The sequence below is a fragment of the Anopheles maculipalpis genome, chromosome 2RL (genome assembly GCF_943734695.1).
Source record: "Anopheles maculipalpis chromosome 2RL, idAnoMacuDA_375_x, whole genome shotgun sequence".
Lineage (NCBI taxonomy): Eukaryota > Metazoa > Arthropoda > Insecta > Diptera > Culicidae > Anopheles > Anopheles maculipalpis.
In genome coordinates, this window is record NC_064871.1 from 28,514,221 (window position 1) to 28,534,117 (window position 19,897).

The window sequence follows — 19,897 nt, forward strand, 5'->3', positions numbered from 1 at the left end:
GCCTACTTCAACACCTGCCAACAAGGATACACCGGGAACAATGACAACACTGTTCGCTCAGAAGCAATAAGTACGTGAGCCTTGCTATTGGGGCTCGTCGTGCAGGCGTTACCGGATACATCTCTGGATCGATGATTAACCTCAGAATATCCCCTGTGACACAACTTCGAACTTTCCACTCCACATTGGCCACGAATCAGGATCATGATTGCTTAAAACTTCAACGCAAACTTAACCTCGAAAAAAAAAACACCCGACCGGTTCGGGTTCCACCACCCGCTGGATTGTGTGTGGTGTGGTGACTCACGCCTTTTTTTTGCTTCGCTTTCCCTTTCCACTGTCCTCCGTTTTGCACTATATTCCTGATTTCTGCGGCCTATCTCTGGAACGCTTTCGTCAACGAAGACACCGGAACGAGAGTGCTTCAGTTTCCACTGAAGTAGTGAGTAGCAAGCAAGAAAAAAAGGGCATTTGACCACACTCTATCACGGCACTTACGCCACCCCGCACCAATGTCGACACACACTTACAAACTGTTTGTCTTTCAATGCTTTGGAAGCAAGAAAAGACGAACGCTTACTCGAAAGATTTCTAACCGCAAGGTGCAATGCAACGAAATTAAATAAGATTTTTGCAATGCTCCTGCCTGATTCCGCGGAATAGGATACGAAGGTCCTCTCTCTTTGCAGAGGGTTTTTCAAGTATTGAAATCGGTGCAAATGCTGAACAAGAGGTGGTACGATGCTGCCAATGGTGACAGGAGGCACTATTTTGACAGCTTACACAGATGTGTGTACTTTTGGCGTAAATTTAAAATACTAAATAAAAATCATTTTGTGAATGATACTTTGTCGAAAAAATTGATTTTGATAATTTGTTGAGGGCACGACAAAAGTTTAACTTCCACTCACTAACATAAGATGCAGGACCCCACAATGAAGGAAACTACCAGCATTACGAATTTGATGCATTTCGAAATTTCTCGTGGCCTATAGTTTGATAAAATTGCACTATCATTTGAACAACGAAGGAAAAGATCTTTTCCTCTCTATTCTGTAACAAAACACGTTAAATGTTAATGTTGCTCAAATGATAGTGCAAATTTATTCAGCAACTCAAACTATAGGCCACGAGAAATTTCGAACGGTTGTAGTTTTTTTCTCCGTTGCCTCGTATATTTAGGTTGTGTATGCGCTTGGTTCTGAAAACATGATCCAAACGAGAAAGTCTCTCAAACACTCTAGAAAATTAGAAATTTTGATTTTTAAGGTCTCTCGTGGCTCATGGCCTTCCAATGGCAAGGTAAAATTATCTTGTACGCACCTTTCGTTCCTGCAGAACTCAATGTTCGTGTTATGTCAAATACAATTTTGAACTACTGTCAGAATCTGCATGAATGTTTAAAGCTTAACGTCCAGTACTGCACTGAAGCTAAATTTGATGACCACGTGGTCGATTTGAAATCAAACAAAGTTTAACGGAAATCATTGGTTTGTGGATGGATTTTATGCGGTAATCAAAGATTCATTAACTATCCTTTGTTGTTACTACGAATTAAATGTGTGGAACTCGTAATTTAAGCATTTTAAACATTTGCATGTTGCTTAAAGTAGAAATGAAAACAAAGCAATTCCTTTTTCATCACCCAAATGATTAGCTTCATCGATAGAAAATCAGCTTCGAAAATTCCCGGCTAGCTTTATTATCCAAATATTTCACGAATGGATGTAATTGCAACATGTGTTGGAAAAAACTGAAGCGGAAAAAGTGTTTGCTCTGCATTAAACGTAACAGATTGTACAGGACTAATGTTAAATGGAAGTAGATAAAAAAAAATAAAGAGGTTGTGGCCGTGAATTCATTCTATTCAGTGCTAAATCAACATATTTGCTACTTTTATATTTTTTTTTTCAATAGCATCTTCTCACATATCGTATTCAAGAATTTTAATGCAATGCAATATAAATTCAACAAATTGCTCGTTTAAAATACCTACATACGGTCTCACATTATGTCACCGCTCGGGCACTACTCGCATTCAACTACTTACAGGATAAAAACATAAATTACAAAAGGAGACTAGCGAAAGCGCATCCGTACTTATCGTTTATCAGTTTGCCACTATAGGAACAGTACTTGTTCTTTGTTTCTTTCGCTCTATTATTTTTTCTCTAGTGTGTTCGTGCTCTTAAAAAAAAAAGACGATGTGTGGTCCCTCTGGCCGGATGGAAGAAGCGTGGGGAAGCTTTAAGGAGCACACCTTTGGGGCGTTACTTGTTTAGGTGTCCAGTATTTCGAACTCCACGTCGGTCTTGTTGATTTCGCGCAATGAGTTGATCACCATGTAGCGGGAGAAGATTATGTACAGCTTGCGAAACCACACCATTTGCGAGCTGTGTAGACGCATCGCATTCTGTACAGAGCGCCGAGCCCTCCAGCTTAGAATTACCCTAAAAGCAAAGCAGAAGTAATACCTTTGTTAGTTGAAATCTGTAGAACAGACAATGTTTTTGAAGCTGAAATATTTCAAATGACGTCGGTAGCTAATCTCCTTTTCATCAACCTTATCTTGGCTGCGCACACCACATAGTCCGCTGCTGGTGGTCCTTCTTCACCTTCTTCGGTGCATGTGTTTGTGCTTTCGGGACATAAATTATCCTGCCCCAAAACAACAGCAACGCACCTACCTACGTGTCGCCCATATAGACGGTAAATTGCTAATTGTTGTTGAAACGCAACGATAAACCGTGTAATCTAAATTTGCTCCTGCAACGGCAGTGCTAGGATTACCGAATTATTCGCGAGCTATTAAATAATTACACACGAACCTTCTCGATAAGAATTCCGCACCACACAAACACACACCTCAAGCACCAAGAATCTTTGGCAAACGCACATGTAAGATAATGCAAACATTTACCACGCGTTAAGAGGCAGAAGCTTGGAGGCTAAAGCGTCGAGACTCCCGGGTCTCGAGACAATCGCAAAACCTAATGTTATCTAATGGCGTAAAAAGCGTGTGATTTTTATTTATCGATAACTGACGTCCGGCTGCGTAAAGTAAATGCGTGTGCGAAACCGACAGAGAAATGCGACTATTTAAACACGGCTGCCCTGGAGTGAGATAGTTCAGTAGTGTCCGCAAGCTTCGACGAAATCGAGAATGTACAAGTTCCTGCTAATTGTTGCCCTTCTGCCGGCCGTCGCCTTCGGCCAGACTCCGTTTCGTCCATGTAGGTATCCGGGGCAAAACGAAAGGAGTGTCCCTGCTCAGTAGCGGACCAAACGGTGGGCGGAGTAGGCGGCCGTCTGGGGTCCCACCAGCTACCACGTATAAGCCCCCCCCCCCCCCCCCCTGTTGGGAGCTTCGAAGTAGTAGCTTCGTAGAAGGGAAAACGCACTCGGGGCCTCGTTCAAGTTCGAGATGTTCGAATCGTCTCCACATAGAGGAGGCTCCTATTAACTCGGACCGTTTCCTAATTATTCTACAGGTATCGGAGGAGGACCCACGCCAGCTTCGGTTAACATCGAAGGTTGCACGGCACTTCCCTGCAGGGTCGTTTCCGGCAGTCCGCTAATTGCTCATGCGACCGGTATCGTAACACCGGTGGCCACACCAACGGTAGAAGCGCACATCATGGCCCGTTTGTTGGGATTGGACGTCGGATTCAGGATTCCGGAGGATTTGGCTGATGCGTGTGCCGTTGGTATTACTGGCGCTTCGTGCCCATTGGCTGCTGGTACTGAGTTTGACTACACGCTAAACTATGCCATGACGCTGCCACTGACCGGAATTACTGCCCAGGTCGAAGTAGGTCTGACTGCAGCTGACGGTACCACGATCACTTGCATCGAAATCGATGCCCAAATTGTCGCCTAATACTTGGCCGTTTCTCACCACACACCAATTGATCCTGAATTACAATAAACCCGTATGTTAAGCTTATACATTTAAAGCTGTCAAATTTAATCAGTTTTGATATAGCTAGGATCTGACGAGATTGGTTTGGTAGACGGGAATTCGTCATGCTAAAAGGGATAGGACGGGAGATGGTGCTTAGAATGATACCGAACGATCAGACCGTAGAAACGACTAAAAACGTGACCTTACGTGTTACCTGTCCACTCTCCTTTACAGTAATTACAATATGAAATTAGTAAGATCCAAGGATCACAATTGAAATATCCTACCCTATTGTATTGTATTACAAGAGTTACGTGTACCATCGTCGATTAAAAATGCGCCATATTATACAACCATTACGCGACAAATGGCGATAAATGGTATGTCGAATTGTTTCCTTCAATTTTGTCCACCAAAATATTACATCAATGTCAATCCTGGAGTTCGCCGAACGGTCATTATTCACCCTTGGCTTCCGTTTATCCGCCTATCTTATCGCACAAAATTTAACCACTTTACCGTGTTGGGTATGGCTGTTAATCCAACGAATCAGTTGCAAGTCGTTGCTGTATTGACCCCCTGCCGCGAAAGCAAATAATGTACCGGTGATTGGCACGCAGCAAAACATAAATGAAGTTCTTGCGAAGAAAGCAATATGTTCCCAAACAGAACACAGGGTAAGAGGGTAACTACGATCGTTTGTCGATGGTCAAATTGATTGTGACCCCTGGCGGATGACGCCAGGGAACGGTACAGTTTCAGTAATCGCCCTTTCCTTGACGCAGGCAATTTTTTCTCTCTGGGCGTAATCTTATCCGCACGGAGTAACTGGCAAGATATCGGAATGCTGCGTTGAAATACAATCGGATGAAGAAGGTAAAGGACGTTCGAATAGCTTCAGCAAAGAGTGCTGTACTAAGAAGAATACTTGATAAGTATTAATTCCTACAAATAAACACCATTGTAAACCACAGCAAATGGGGTTTTTGGTTTTGTTTTTGCTATGAGAGATGGAAAAGGTGTTGCGGGCATGTAGGAAGCATTAGAAACAAAACTCTGCAAACTCTCAAAATTTTAAAACATAACGAAAATATTCTCTTTTCTACATGGGACCATGTAAGAATTAATTCCTCTATTTGGTTCGATCGAACTAGAACTTGAACACAATGAAGAATGTTTTTAACTCTTTCCGATGTTTAGTGATCACATCCACAGCAACCTTCTCGATTTTCTTGGTGCTGGTGAACGACACACCCACCTTTAGCATAGCATTTTTGACTACAGCGATCAGCCGCTCGATCTACTCACAGCGGAGCGGATTAAATGAACTATAAAAAGGTCAATTCACTCAAGAGTTCTTGACTCTTGAACGCTAGGTGTGGGAGCAATTACCCCCAGGATGGGGACGGATTTGACTCATCAGTTTTTTTCAAAACTTTGCGATCTATCTTAAGACCATTTTAAGACGCTATTTTTTTAAGATTCATCATGGAAGCTGGACCTCCTTCCAATCGCAGTCACACCATATGGCAGATTGGTGTAGGTGATTGGATTATTCTGAAACAACGAAATACAAAATCATTAACTGCCGTCATAATTAATCAGCAAGTAATAAAACAAGCCCCTGCCTTCCAGTGTAATTTCTATTGCTCAAATCACACGACACGTTTACCCTTTGAACTTTAATGATAAAATGCCAAAACGTCGTAAACGACATTATTTTGCATTGATGGCTCGTGTTTTCACACAAATCTGGTTAGCCTATTACGTACGTTGAAGCCTGTTTGTGGTGGTCAAAAAAAAAAAAACAACAACAAACAGACCTCCAGCTGAAAATTTCCCAAATGGTACAAACACATCGCTTTTAATCATCCCCCTCTTCCCTCGATTTCATGATAAGAAGCTATGATACTGGGAGGATAAGAAGTTTGGCCGCTAATCTATTACATTGCAACGTTTGCAAGTGTAACCAACGGTGGTATTTAAGAAGGGCCGCCGATCTAGACCAAGGTAGTCAGATCCTTGACGTTTTCCTAGTACCAACCACACACACACACACCCAACCATGTACAAGTTCCTGCTCATTGCTGCCCTTTTGCCAGCTGTCGTCTTCGGACAGACCCCGTTCCGGCCATGTAAGTGTTCGGTACAGCGTTGATCTTCATCTTCATACCCGTCTATCATTAATTAATTCCCGTAGGTTCCAACGGTGCCCCGACACCGGCATCGCTCATCGTTGAGGGATGTACGTCGCTTCCGTGCACAATCACTTCTGGTGCACCGTTGGTTGCACGTGGTGTTGGTATCGTGTCCCCGGTCAGTACCCCAACCCTTGAGGCTCATCTGACCGCTCGTCTGCTCGGACTGGATGTTGGATTCGAGATCCCGGAAGACCTGCGTGATGCGTGCGCCGTTGGCATCTCGGGTGCTACGTGCCCGATTTCGGCTGGCCAGACGTTCGATTACGAGCTGAACTACTCCATGGAGCTGCCGCTGGTTGGCATTACCGTACAGGTTGAGGTCGGTCTGACTGCTGCCGACGGTACCGATGTGACTTGCATCGAAATTGATGCTGCCATCGTCGGTTAAACTATTAAAAATCACAAATCCAACTTTCCCCTTTCAATAAACCATTTCTGAGTTTACTTATAAAAAATAGAATTTTGTTATCATTGCCCTATATCGTATTGGACAACAAGTAGGTAGATGAACGACACAAAGCCCATAACTACAGATAGACAGTGACGAGTTTAACGGGGCCAAAGGGTCAAAATGCGCCCCTGGAGATAGGTGATCCGAAGTCATTCAGAACTTCATTGCTGATCAACACTAATCGCTGACCACTGCATACCACCAAACTGGGCTGGGCATGTCAAGCGAATGGTACCAGGCGAGCTAGTACAACAAGTCTCCCACATTGACAGAAGATGCCCTACGAAGATGCCCATATCTTTACTTACCAATTGGTCGACAGTAGCAACGTTACCGGAAGATCAAATATTGACAAATATTTTCGGCATAGGTTCACCGTTTCTAATGTTAATACTTTACAATCTGCGAAAGAGATGAGTTTTACGTTAATGAACGTCTGACTAAATCCAACGAAATGTCCACACTTACTGCTCGGTATCATCCCGGAAAGACACAGCGACGCGGTCGCATAGTAAATTGCACAATGATTCGGATGTCCACTGACGCCCTCCTTGTCGAACGTGATCAGCAGTTCCGCGTCAAGCGATTCCAGCTGACGGAGTAGCTGATTGGCGATCGTAACCGTTTTCCATTCGGCGGTCGGATCGTCCTGCAGGTGCGTTGCGTTCACCAGCGTAATATCCTCGGGCCGTACACCCAAACTTTCGCACGCATCCCACAACTCCTGGCGCCGGATCGCTCCCTTACGGTCGTGATTGCCTTCGGACAGGCAGAGGACAAACACGCGACATTGCCGGCGCCGCAGCTCTAGTATCGTGGGACCGAAGAACATCACTTCGTCATCGGGATGGGCCGTCACGAGCAGGGCCCGATTGCACGGTGGCAGATGACTGCGGCGCACCAGCCATCTGCCGTACCACGCAGAGCCAGCCGCACGGTGAAACAGTACGCGGTACAGTACGATGCATAGTATGCTGTAGGCCAGTAACACTAGGGCGATGTGATCCAGCGTTTCTTGCAGATAAAGCAGGGCGGTGTTGTAAATGGCTTCCACCAGGCAGCCGGTGCTATACCCGCGCTGTTCCTGATGCTCCCGGTGTTGGTCCGTTGTTTCGCGCTGGAACCACCACGTGCCCGGTGATGGGGCGGATGAAGAATCCGGTCTGATGATAGTTTCTCTTCCTTGCGGGTCGACGACGTTCGGAGAAGCATGAATCATTTCCTCATCACGTCACCCGGAACCCGAAATGTAGGCCCAGTTCTCGAGCTTTACAAAGTTACAGAACAGCGCTTTTGTTTCTGGCCTGAATGTTATGCAGAGGTACAGCAGATCGGTGCAATCTTATAAGCAAGTTGTCGCTAGTGCCTTTTGTTGCTGTGGGAAAATCATGCGAGTAACGATGAGTATTCTCACCGTACGTCTTGCAACGGCAGGCTCCGCTTAGCGAGACGGAGTTAAGTTGATCTACACTTAAAAACGGCGAAAAATGAGATTACTTAAAAATACTCAATGGTTTTAATGTCTTTTATGGTTACATACGCTTTTCGCCGATATGGTTATTTGTTTACCTTTTGTTTTTCCTTCCAAATCCCAAGCAAAACTCACTCGCGTACACGCACACACATATACGTAGGCATCTGCTGCCTCGGTATGAAAATGTACAGTACTGTCAAAATTTGTTAACACCAAGGTAAGACGATCAGTTCAGGCGTTATACTTCAAGCTTTTACATTTGTTTGGGAATAAGACTCTTTTCATATTTTTTTATTACACTGTGCATGAATAATGAATGAATAATAAAGCATGAATATTGAAAAACGGTACTTTTTTACACATTTTATGTCACTAACGTTAGGAAAGTGATTTCGCCTATCAACTTACTCATGACACACATTTTCTTAGGTCACTGTGCGGAACGTAATAAAAATAAACAAACATACGTGGTTTCCGGTTTGACGCAAGGAATCCAGACAATGAAGTAGCGGAATTTATTGCTGCCATCTTGGAAACGATTGGATGCAGGTGTTCAATGACGCAAAAAATACATACAAGCTAATAAACTGTATTGGTTAGTACTCCAACAAGTTAATTGTTATTGAGTGCAGCTAAAAAACTCATCGTCTTTGCTCAAACCAGAACACCAGAACCGTAATTGTCAAATCAAATCCAACATGGCGTTCGATGCAAGTCAAGTTAGACATTTCCCTTCCCAAATTAAATTTGCCAAAAAAAAAGTTAATTTTCTTCCGATTGTCAAAATATCTGTTGATGTGCGCATATGTGTGTTTGCAGTCGCGAGTAAAATTGAACGGGGTGCTTAGGGCAAGGAATTTGTGAACGAATACACTCACCTAGCAGCAATAGCGGGCCCGTTTTCTAGCGAGAAAGCAAACCTTCGGCACAATGCAGCAAGAAGATCTAGCGTACGAGAGGAAGCTACGGCCAATCTGGGGTACGTAAGAACGTGGTAACCGTAGGGTTCCGGTGGCTTGTTCTCCTCATGGTGTCTCATCACTCGATAATCGCACACGACAGGACAGACAGGTTACAGTAGGGGTTAATGGATCTAGGTGGAGCGAACATATCATTGTGCCGGATAAGCGGTGTGATAAGCTAAATAGTGCCATTGCAATGAATATCTCCCCGTACGTAGCTCATGAGCTCCGCTCAGCAAGGGAAGAAGTCAGGTTGCTTCTACACATGTCACAGTTTACCGGCCGGCATCATCCATTCCCAAACTCCCGAAACAGAAATCCGTCTCGCGTATCTCATTGTGTGATTCTTGTGTTGTTTTGCATTTACTGATTCCATTATTAGAACCCCTATCCCTTCCAAACGTGCACGCACGATGATCAAAACTAACTGTTCTCGGCTATTTTTAGAATCGATCGAAATCGGCAACTACAAAAAGGCGCTGCAGGATGTCGAGAAGATGCTCAAGAAAAAACCGACCCTACAGTGTGCCCGTGCACTGAAAGCTTGGGCGTATCAGCGGCTCGGCCGCACCGAAGACAGTGCACCGCTGATAGCGGCTCTCGAGCAGGAGCAACCGATCGAGGCGACCACGCTGCACGCGCTCACGTTGTGCTACAAGGAAATGCAACGGCTGGACAAAATCTGCACCCTGTTTAGCAATGCCGTGCGGCAGGTGCCGGGCAGCGAGGAACTTCTTTCGCAGCTATTCATCGCCTACATGCGTATCGATGACTTTAAAGCGTTGCAAACGGTTGCACTGCAGCTGTACAAATTGCGGCAACGCAACTCATACTACTTCTGGGCCGTCATGAGTGTGGTGCTGCAGGCATTGCGCGGACCGGATGCGGCAAACCCGGAGAAGGCAAAACTGCTGTTGGCTCTTGCCCAGCGTATGGTGGACAAGTTTATTGCAGAGAACAAGCTCGAGGGAGCACAGGAAGCGCAACTGTACCTGCAGATATTGCAAGAGCAGCACAAGTACGGCGAGGCGTACGAGTTTTTGCAGGGTGCTTTATGCCAGAAGTTGTACCCGGGTGCACCCGTCTATCTGCGGATTGATCTGCTCAAGCAGCTGAACAAATGGGGCGATTTGAACCGGCTGCTGAAGGAGCTGCTGCTACGGGAGTAAGTAGAGAAGGGACAGTCTACAGCATAAACCACCTGCCCGGTGGTTTATGCAGCATTTTTGCTTCCATTTCTATATTGTTCACTCATTCGCAAACTATCTGTCTCTCTGTCTAGGCAAGATCGTTGGGATTATTATCAGGATTACATAAATTCCACGTTCGAGCTGATCAAGGCGGGAGACAAACCGGACGGCGCGGATTACACGGTGGAAATGTGTCACGAGTTCTTGTGCGATGTAAGCATTAGTGGTGAAAATAACAACTCTTTTGAAGGAATTAATTTGACTCTTACTCATTCCCTACTGTAATTTTATTCTTTTAACAACTCTTTTGGGAGTCCTTGCTGATACGACTTAACATAGCTTTTAATGACCGGGGGGTTGCGGTGGGATTACCGCGACGTAACGCTTCGCATAACAGCAGAGCCAACTCGATGCTCTTCGAACCCCAAAACAGTTTCCCAGAACTCTATCTTGATTCGAATCCTAAAAGTTTGAAAACTCTGCGATTCGAAACCCAAAAGAGATTAAAAGCCTCTTGCGATTCGAATCCCTCTTGCGACTATTAACTCATTCGGCATGATTCGACGTTATTTTTGTCTCGACTTTGTCATGTAGTTTACGGTTTCTTGATATTTTGTTTCTTTATCATTTGAGAGCTTATTTTAACCGGTTGAAATGGTATAAGATTACAGCCAATTTGGTTGATCAGTTGATGAAGATGATAAATATTAGAAAAATTGTCTTTTATTTATGAAATTTGGTATACTATACCTAGTCACAGGTACGAACAATTCAGCATTCTCGCTAGGTCGCCAAACTATAGTTTTACTGGTAAACTACTAGGTGGCTCACTTGGCCCAACTTCCGCTAAGCATGTTGACCAAGCAACAACAAAAGGCTGCTGTTGCATGACCAGCATATAATCCGTTTTGTTTTTAGATTATTGAAGCACAGCCGAAAAAGTTCCGTGGACCATATCTAGCCCGGTTGGAACTGAACCGTCGCATGGTTGAGCTGCAGTACGCGGAAGAACAGCTGTTCGGCAAGATGTCCGATATGTTGGCGGAATATTTCGAGCTGTTTGCCGACAAACCGTGCTGTGCGCTCGATATGAAGCTGTTCCTAGAATTTGTCAAACCGGCCTCCGAACGAAGGGCACTAGCTACGAAGCTAATGAACGGGCTAGGACTCAGCTCAGCAACGTTGCCTGCAAGTGTAAGTAACAAACGATCAGTGTTTGAAAGGGTAGAATTTACATTTCCCATTTATGCTTGCAGAAAGAACAAATGCAGCGACACATATGCACGTTACAGATTGCACGGTACAGCGGAGCGCATGCCATCGTGAGCGAGGAACTGCTGCACGCCATTTATACCTCGCTCAGCCTTCACTACGAACACGGGTACAATGCGTACGGGCAGGGGCTGCTTGTAACCGATATGGGACCATCCGATGCGTACGCATTGCTTGCAGGTATGGTCACGAATCCAGCTCGTCATCTCTTTTGTTTTTAACCCTCAACTTAATGGAGTTTTGCTTCTTTTAACCTCTTTTTAGCGCAAATTATGTATGAACGGGCATGGCGCATGCAACGTTCTGGACCGGCCATCGAAGCCTTATGCTTGCTAAACCATCTGCTAGCGAACAGTGTTAATAACTTCCACGGCAAGCTGCTAGTTCTACAACTGTACCATCGGCTCGGTCTAATACAGGCAGCACAAACGGCGTACGAAGCGCTAGACATCAAGCACATACAGCTTGATTCGCTCGGTTATTTGCACTGCGCCCAGCTGGCAAATGCTGGCTTTCCAGCACTGGCCAAAACGACGTACGACCGTACGCTTTACTTTTTCCTTAACGATAACGATGCCAACTCGGAATTTACGAAGGCACTGTGCAACTACGGCACGTTCTCAAAGTTGGTGGAAATTTTCGACTTCCGCAGCAGGCTTACCAACAGTTTTCACTTTATGCTCGTAACCGTCGAAACGTTGCTGCTGATGGTGGTAAGTTCCGGTGGTACATTGTCCCAGCTGCTGGCAGCATACCGGCAGACGCGCCAGAAACCGCACGAGGATCGTATACGGTGGGACAAGTTGCACGACAACCGAGATCTAACGATCTTCGTCTGTTGGGATCCGCCCGGCGATAAGGATGAGGCTGCCGATGGTCAACCGACAAACAATGGTACATGTGATGGGCCCGAAGCAGTACCATTCGTCTCGAGACCGGTAGGTGCTACGCTGGAGGATCGTCGGGAGCGACTGCAAAAGTTAAGCTACGAGCAGGACTACGATTTGCTGCGGTTACGATCGAGTCTCTCGCGAATGATATTTTCGCTGGTAGAACTATATCTCAACCGGGCGACGATGGAATGTACGGTTGCGCAAGAGTTGCGTGATGAGTGGGTCGAAGTGGTCGGAAATATCCGTAGTAAAAAGCACACTCCGATCAGTGGCCGGTATCTAGTCAATCTGTTGCCGTCGCGTTTACATCTTTACCTGAGCCTACCGTATGAGCGTGTCTTTACACATCTGGCCGATCTGGTGCTCGATCTGTGGAAGGGTCACAGCGTAGAGCGACTTACTGAGGCAGCTGATACGTGTTGCAGCGATGTGACGTCCCTTTACGAGACGCTAAAGGGTGCTATCGAAACGTACCACCAGTCGTCAGATTTGCTGTGGCATTGGAAGATGACGCACGAGCTCGTTAATGGTTGTATTGAGGTACGGAATCATTCGATTTCCTTGGTTGCCGTTCTTAATGTTCAACATTTTGTGACCACTCTCGCTATTATTGCTTTCCAGATGATCTCATTCATGGTGTTCGTTCTGGCGGTTTGTTACGACAAATATCTTCATACGCCAGCATCCCAAACGCAGCCCAACACGGGGAAGAAAGGTAAAAAGGGACAGTCTACCGATAGCAGCGGACCGGGTGCTACAAATAATGCTATCAACAGCGATGCCAATTCTGGAACGGCCGCCGCTACCATTTTCGTCCCAGAGCGGGAACGTCTTACGTTGGTTACGAAGGTGCTTCGGGAATTGAAACAACGAATCAACGAAATGGACCTTGTGCTAGGTAAGCCGAACGAACAATCCGCTTCAGTAAAAGAGTGTTGACTTATTGTTTTGTTTCGCTTTGTACCGCTAGCCTCCTGGAAGCCACCAGTGGTCGAAGAAAGTCTCACCGCCGCTATAGAGCGAATGTCGCTGAATCCCAACTATGCCTCCAACATACAATTGACCATCGCAGAGAATGCATTGACTGAAGTAAGGGAGCTGCGAAAGGTGTTAAAAGACAAGCTAAAGCTGATGAGTAAAGCCATTTAAGGGCGGCAGTTCCGTGCGTAACCAACCTGCCTCTAGCCAATCCACATCCATATGTTGTAGAAATCCGACCGACCTTAATAGTAAACTGGAGCTCAAGGTTTAAAACCTGGATGAGGTTCCGCCGGCGTGTTCGTCTTTCATCGTGTTTTGTTGGTGAGTAAACCTTTCGATCATTCTGTGCATTATTTGTTGTCATATAGTCGCTGTTTCAGTGAGAATCTATCGGCCAGTAATACGAGCTTCTCAGGTCGTAATAAAAGTGTCGTAATAAAAATGTAGGCGCATTATCGTGGTGCAAAAACCAGCTGTTGTTTTTCCACAAATTTGTTGACCGAGGCTTTGGAAATCCCAACACTTTCCGAAAGGTCTCGTATCGTCAACCGAAAATTATTGACCACCAAATCCTTGATTTGGACGACGTGGGCGTCGTCGGACGAGGTGGATGGACGATCCTCGTCTTTGATCTTCTCAAGGCCATCAATGTACCATTTCTACACATTTTTCTCCGACATAGATTACCTTCCCCGAAGGCTTTTTGTAACATCCGTAATGTTTCCGCAGCGTTTATTTCATTGTACAAACAAAATTTGATACATGCGCGCTGCTCCACAAACTTGGACATGGTTAATATGGACAAAAACACTAGGCGCAGCTCCAATAACAAATTGTCAAATTGACGGGTTGATGTTGTGACTTGAAACGAAAAATAAAAACAAGGGGCGCGTGAAATATGACATCCAATGTCACCTTACTTTTCGGACACAGTAGTACATCAGAACTACAACTTATCTACCCACCTTTTACTATGCAAATGATCGTTCCAATTTTCGAAGGATAACTACAACCATGTAAACGCAATACGTTTTTGTAGTAGCAGCAGCAGCAGCTGTACACGAACGATGAATCGATGAAGTGATATGTTAAATGAATCGACAAAACTGCTACACGTATAGGCACTTCGGAAGATTATTTCGTAAAATAACCGCCCAGTAGATGGAAAGGGTCTGGCCACGATGCCGCGATTGTAAAACACATTCTTTAGCAAACAGACATTACATTAGAGCAGCTCGAACGGTTATAAAGCAGCGCTAGAATCAAAAGACGGTTTTGTTTTTGCAAACAGTAACGATTAATTACAGTTTTAGTTTTCTGCCCATGCAAAACAAACGGAGCGAATGGAATAGATACACTTGGAAGAAATAAATAAACTAAAAGAAAGAAGAACGATGAAAAAGAATAATTTTTGCTATAGCAAATTATCCGAAAACAACGCTCTTGAGGAAGACATTTGATGACCAATGGTGCTGCTTCGGTGCTGTTATCACTATAAATTAGAAAAAAGAGCAGTATGTAGTTCTTTCATAGTGTACAACATTCAATGTACGGCGTTACCACTTTTAGCATTGAAGAGATAGTACTACAATGTATATCTTTTAGTACAGAGTAAACACGAATTTATTACAACCCCACGCCGTTCAAGTTCCAGCGCATTGGAACGGTGTACACGGTGGTGCTAGCTGCCTTCACTAATTGTTATCTCATTGCGTGCGAATAAATAATGATGGGAAGATAATAATTGCTGGTGAACAAAATTCACACTAATGCCTTAGCTTTAGTGGCAAATTTGTAATATGCCAAATAACGACGACGAATTGCACGAATTGTAAGAGCACAAAGTACAGCGAGAGGTTTTACAACTCAGAATTAAATGTCCTACCTCAGCGTAAAGCTCTGTTTTTTTCCGACAAAATCGAGACATTTAAATCTATGGCCGTAAAATTCTGTAATTGTACCACCGCATGAAAATCAAATTTTTAATTTGAATTTTATGGTGTTTCTTCTTTATAAACGAAACTAAACAGAAATATTTTTTTATGAAAACATCAAGAAAGAAAAGTCCTAATTATGTTAAACATATTTCTAAACGTTAAACGTAATGATAACGCACGATTCGTGGTTACGCGTGTCCCCCGGATCGATGATATTGTGCAATAGTAAGGCCCAGTGCTGGGTTTAATGCACGAGAAGAAAAGAAAGGCACCATGATTAAAATTGTTTGCTCGATCGCCTTATTTTCTTCATTAGAATCCTTTAGTATCGAGAGGATATATTTTGTGTTCATTATCATTTTGCGAAAAAGTAACAACTATTGTGTGTAACAACCGTGTATGTGTAACATTTTTCGTGTAGTGTTATGCTTTTTACGTTATATACTCTTTGTGCGATTTGCTAAATGGTGAGAAATGTTTAAATGGTATAGAAACGAATACAGTTAACGGTGTTTTTCGCTGGGAGACTTTTCTCGTTTAACATGCTTTATGTTTCGGCTAAGAAATCGAAAATGTTGATATACGTAATTCTACGTGGAATTTTGTTTCCAAAGAACAATTATATCAGCCCAAATCGTTCGATTGCTCAAACATCGAATAATAAACATCTGTGCGTGCAATTAATTGCAAAACGAGTTCTTTTTACGATCTTACAATGGAATGAAGAATGAAAAGAACAATTTTTTTGTCGAAGAATTCTCTTCTCTGTGAAGTGTTCTCTTATCCTTTTTTCCCCTGTGTATATACTTCATTTATCGTGCCTTCAGGATCCTAACACTAACGACGACTAAAAATTATCTGGACTGTAGTGAATTAGAATACGGATGTTGTAATATTACGCATGTGTTTCATCTTTAGAAAAAGATATAAAATTGTACTATAAATCTGCGTTCCAACGAGTGTGTTGCCTGGGGTTTTCACTTCGTTATGAGTGAAATCATCGGCGCACCTTCCTAACCATGATATATTCGCTTTAATGATTTTTTTTTTCCTAAACGCTCTATTTTTCGCCTGAAAGAGGACGAAAATGTTTATCAAATTTCGGTGATGCGTTTTTGTTTCGCAATTATACTATTTCTTACTATCATTAAACGGGTTTCTGATTCCATTTTATATACGCTCTCTTAATGGAAGAATAGAAATAGAGACGAATATGCGCCCTTAATTGCAGAAAACCGACAAATCTGGTCGGTTGGTATAATTACGTTTCGTGTTTCGTGGGATCAGAGAAGGTTGAGCTGGTTAAACCCCAATTCCTCCCCATGTACCCCTCGATGGACTAGCGCTCCTCTTACCTCGATGCCAGTAGCGCACACGACACAGGCTACGTGCTCCTGCTGGGACCATTGTTAGAAGACCCACCACCGTTCTGTTGCTGGGCGGCTTTCTGCTGTTCTAGCTTAGCCTTCCGGTGCAGCATCTCCTGCTTTTTATGCTCTCGGTGGAAGTCTTCAATCGTAATGTTTAACCGAAAGATGTGGTGCATGATGAAATCTTCCTCGAGAAACTTTTTCGGTGGCGAGCGTAGCACGGCCAACGTTTCACACAACCCATTACACTGTGACCGTACCTTCTGGGGGCCAAGTGTGGCACCGATGATGACAAGCGCTACCTTGAAAAATATCCGCACACCCTCGCAAAGGAAGCAATCCCACACGCGGAGCAGCGTGTCCCAGGGCAGTGTACGCGTCATCGCGCACAGGAACCAGTCGGTCATGTAGAGCAGCGGATCGACGTTGTGCTTCTGGAGATGCCGGTACGCGGCCGGAGATGTTTTCTTTAGCAGCCGGTTAAGCATGCCGGCATCGCGCTGTAACATCTCGAGTCCGGGCGTGAAATAGTTTTCTAAATATCTGAAAATAAAAGGAGACGCGTGAATAAGGTTTTGGTTGGGTTGGCTGGTGTTTTGATTTTTGGCGCGCGCCACTCACTTGTCACAAATAGCGACGAAGCACCAAAATGCCTGCTCGGCCGGTAGCTGCATGAGCAGGAAGGCAGCGATTGGTGCCTGCGCCTGACAGTATCCGACCGTCGGATTGTACACCGAGTACGCTTTTAGCACGTTAAACAGCTCCTTCTGGCCCGGTTTGTCGTCGTCGATGAACATTTCGTGGTGTGGGAACTGTCGATGTTGGTCCTTGCGAATTTCGTCAATTATCTGCGGATTGCCGGGCTCCTCGAGCAGATGCTGGTACCAGTCGGGAAACTTGCCCATCAGATGGTTGGCACCGGTCAGCAGGAACCATGCTTTCTGTCGTAATGCGTCCGGAATTCCTTTTCTACAACGTTCTCTAACCTGATGAAAGAAGAAATGTACCACACACACAGGTATTAGATCATGTTCAAAATGTCTCTTCAGTACAATTTTTTTTCCAGATTACCTTTTTGTAGTTGGTGTTCATATACTCCGCCCAGTGTGACGTCATGTGGATCCATTTCTTTTCCCGTGCAATTATTTGCTCGCGCGTCAGCGACTCCTTTTTCGGCTTCTCCGAGAACTGATTGCCACCGTAAAAGCCGTGCCGATCGGGGCACGTTGAGAAGGCACTAGTGGTCGAACAAACCGATACGGTGTCCGCGTTCTTGCTCGATTGGCGCTGCAATAGCGACATGGACGTCGTCGAGGCACTGCTGTTGGACTTTGGTGATGCTGCCATTGTAATGGTTGCCATAACACCGGTACTTAGGGGTTGTTATCGTTACTACGGTTGTTGCGTTGGAGGTTCGTTTTCTGTTGGGTACTTGACCTACTACAACTCTCAATTGTAAAATGTCTTCCTCGTCGCTGGAGTGATGATATGTTAAAGTATGATAACACAAACTAAACACACTCTGTGGAAGAAGATAAAAGGCGCAAAATGCAAGATTTAGTATCATCAGCATTAGACTACACGGTACTTTACCACGAACAGAGTTCATTCGCATCACTTTCACGATCAACTTGGATGGAATGGAAACTTTTATTTCTTAACTTGCACACCCCGATAACGGTGCGGACCGGGTCACTTGAATTGCGTCGTCCATATTTCATCCGTCTTTTTCAGCTTGTCACCAACAACCGCACAATCCGCAATCCCTCGCCGAACCAACCAAACATCCGCCCCAAACAAGAGATCGTTAAGAGGAAAATTCTCACGCATTATGTGATGCATTTTCCAAGCAGAGCACGGTTTAAGGTGAAAGTTTTCCACCGTCTGCACACCGTTATCGAATGAAAGTAAAACCCCTGCCGTACGGAGGAGGATCATTACCCGGTATCTTACCCAGATCTTGCCCAGAAACTCAACACAAAAGTACCAAACTCTTATTGTAAGGAAAATGAAACTGTGATTCGAATGTTGCTCGTTTAACTGCACCTACTGCACTACTTCTGCATTTTCGGTATAGGTGGGCAAGTATTCAAGAATCGATCTTACGCATGCAAGCTGCCGATGCTTGCATTTCAATCGAACCATCGATCGTTTCATGAAGGGAAACCTTCTCTTTTCAACAAGAACAATTTATTTTGGGACCGTTTGTAGCGTGCAGTGTGTCGTAGGTCGTGATTTTTCATGGCGTACTAAGCAAGGGGACGGGTCTAAGCATCTCCTCAACGGTAGAATGGAAATATCCGTTCGCCGCATGCATGTCTAGGAGGGAATAGAGTCCCCGACATCGAGTACTAATGGTTGGCGAAAACTAGGTATTGCGCTAGACAGGAACTTGCCCCTAAGGGCGCAACGAGATTCTAAATATAAATTGTCCAATTTAGATACCCAACCAACCACTAGTACTCCGGCGGGACCGCGTGTTCTATCCATATTGTGGGAGAACTACGGATGGGAAGAAAAACGCTTCCCTGCGAAGGGTCATTCGTGCCCTGGAAATAGAATACTGAGCGATTTGAAACATTCTTCTCACTCGATGACACCATATCCGGCACAGCAAGATAATGGGTGTTTCCCCCACTGTTAAGTCAGAATGATGTTGTACGTGGCGATAAATATATATATTCTGTTTAAATAAACAAGTAAAGGTACAGCAAATATAAGTACAATTCGAGTACAATACAATAACTACAATAAACACACTACACACGAAATCGTGGACCAAGTTTTATCGCTAGAAATCGGCCCATAGTCTAAACAACGAGTACGCTTAAGCATCCGATTAGTAACGCTTCGTTTACTTTGCCGACTAGTGCATGAAACAATTCCAAAAAGCACTTATAAAAGCTAAAGAAAATCGTTCAATCATCTCGTCATCTTGCATTAAGTTCATTAGTTTCAATTGCCGGACGCCTACCTTCCCTGCTGGACATAAGACTTGTCGGCATCAAAGCCATCTCTGTGCCTCTCTGGTAGGGGCTTATGCAAACGAAACCCTTTTCTTGGCAATGATCACGTACGAAAAATGTGTGAGTGTTTAAGAAGGGTTCATTCGTTTAGTGTGATCGACTAGAGAAATCAAAAGTGGAACAAACGAGTTTGGAATTGGTGTGATGCCTTTTGGTGAAGGAAGTTACACATACAGCGCACCGTAAAGAGGAAACGATTTTGTGCAAGATGGAAAAAGATGGTTCGTATAGAGGAA

The 19,897-nt window shown here is 44.4% G+C and overlaps 6 protein-coding genes across 6 annotated transcripts in view; 3 read left to right on the top strand and 3 right to left on the bottom strand.

Annotated features, from left to right (window-relative positions):
• LOC126559176 (60S ribosomal protein L17) overlaps positions 1 to 19,897 on the bottom strand; it is a 112,577-nt gene that overhangs the window by 70,269 nt on the left and 22,411 nt on the right. The gene's annotated exons all lie outside the window — the stretch shown is intronic.
• On the bottom strand, positions 2,272 to 7,801 carry LOC126558495 (N-acetylglucosaminyl-phosphatidylinositol de-N-acetylase). Its single transcript, XM_050214519.1, has 3 exons — positions 7,025 to 7,801; positions 6,865 to 6,958; positions 2,272 to 2,450 (listed from the first exon to the last, which is right to left on the bottom strand). The coding sequence occupies exons 1-3, from the start codon at positions 7,773 to 7,775 to the stop codon at positions 2,279 to 2,281; spliced, it is 1,017 nt and encodes a 338-aa protein (XP_050070476.1). The 5' UTR covers positions 7,776 to 7,801; the 3' UTR covers positions 2,272 to 2,278.
• Positions 3,098 to 3,880, top strand: LOC126559320 (uncharacterized). Its single transcript, XM_050215456.1, has 2 exons — positions 3,098 to 3,233; positions 3,492 to 3,880. Exons 1-2 carry the CDS (start codon positions 3,164 to 3,166, stop codon positions 3,878 to 3,880), a joined length of 459 nt encoding a protein of 152 aa, XP_050071413.1. The 5' UTR covers positions 3,098 to 3,163.
• Positions 5,949 to 6,540, top strand: LOC126559600 (NPC intracellular cholesterol transporter 2 homolog a-like). Its single transcript, XM_050215771.1, has 2 exons — positions 5,949 to 6,039; positions 6,105 to 6,540. The coding sequence occupies exons 1-2, from the start codon at positions 5,970 to 5,972 to the stop codon at positions 6,491 to 6,493; spliced, it is 459 nt and encodes a 152-aa protein (XP_050071728.1). The 5' UTR covers positions 5,949 to 5,969; the 3' UTR covers positions 6,494 to 6,540.
• LOC126556932 (phagocyte signaling-impaired protein) lies at positions 8,843 to 13,496 on the top strand. The gene is made up of 8 exons (XM_050212494.1): positions 8,843 to 9,009; positions 9,440 to 10,157; positions 10,275 to 10,395; positions 11,101 to 11,376; positions 11,439 to 11,634; positions 11,719 to 12,887; positions 12,969 to 13,245; positions 13,318 to 13,496. The coding sequence occupies exons 1-8, from the start codon at positions 8,961 to 8,963 to the stop codon at positions 13,494 to 13,496; spliced, it is 2,985 nt and encodes a 994-aa protein (XP_050068451.1). The 5' UTR covers positions 8,843 to 8,960.
• LOC126558239 (TBC1 domain family member whacked) overlaps positions 16,622 to 19,897 on the bottom strand; it is a 263,712-nt gene continuing 260,436 nt past the window's right edge. Inside the window, exons 2-4 of the mRNA XM_050214209.1 lie at positions 17,707 to 18,007; positions 17,257 to 17,621; positions 16,622 to 17,178 (exon numbers count right to left, since the gene is read on the bottom strand). Of these exons, the coding sequence (XP_050070166.1) occupies positions 16,650 to 17,178; positions 17,257 to 17,621; positions 17,707 to 17,997 (1,185 nt within the window). The 5' untranslated portion in view covers positions 17,998 to 18,007 and the 3' untranslated portion in view covers positions 16,622 to 16,649. The remainder of the gene's footprint in view (positions 17,179 to 17,256; positions 17,622 to 17,706; positions 18,008 to 19,897) is intronic.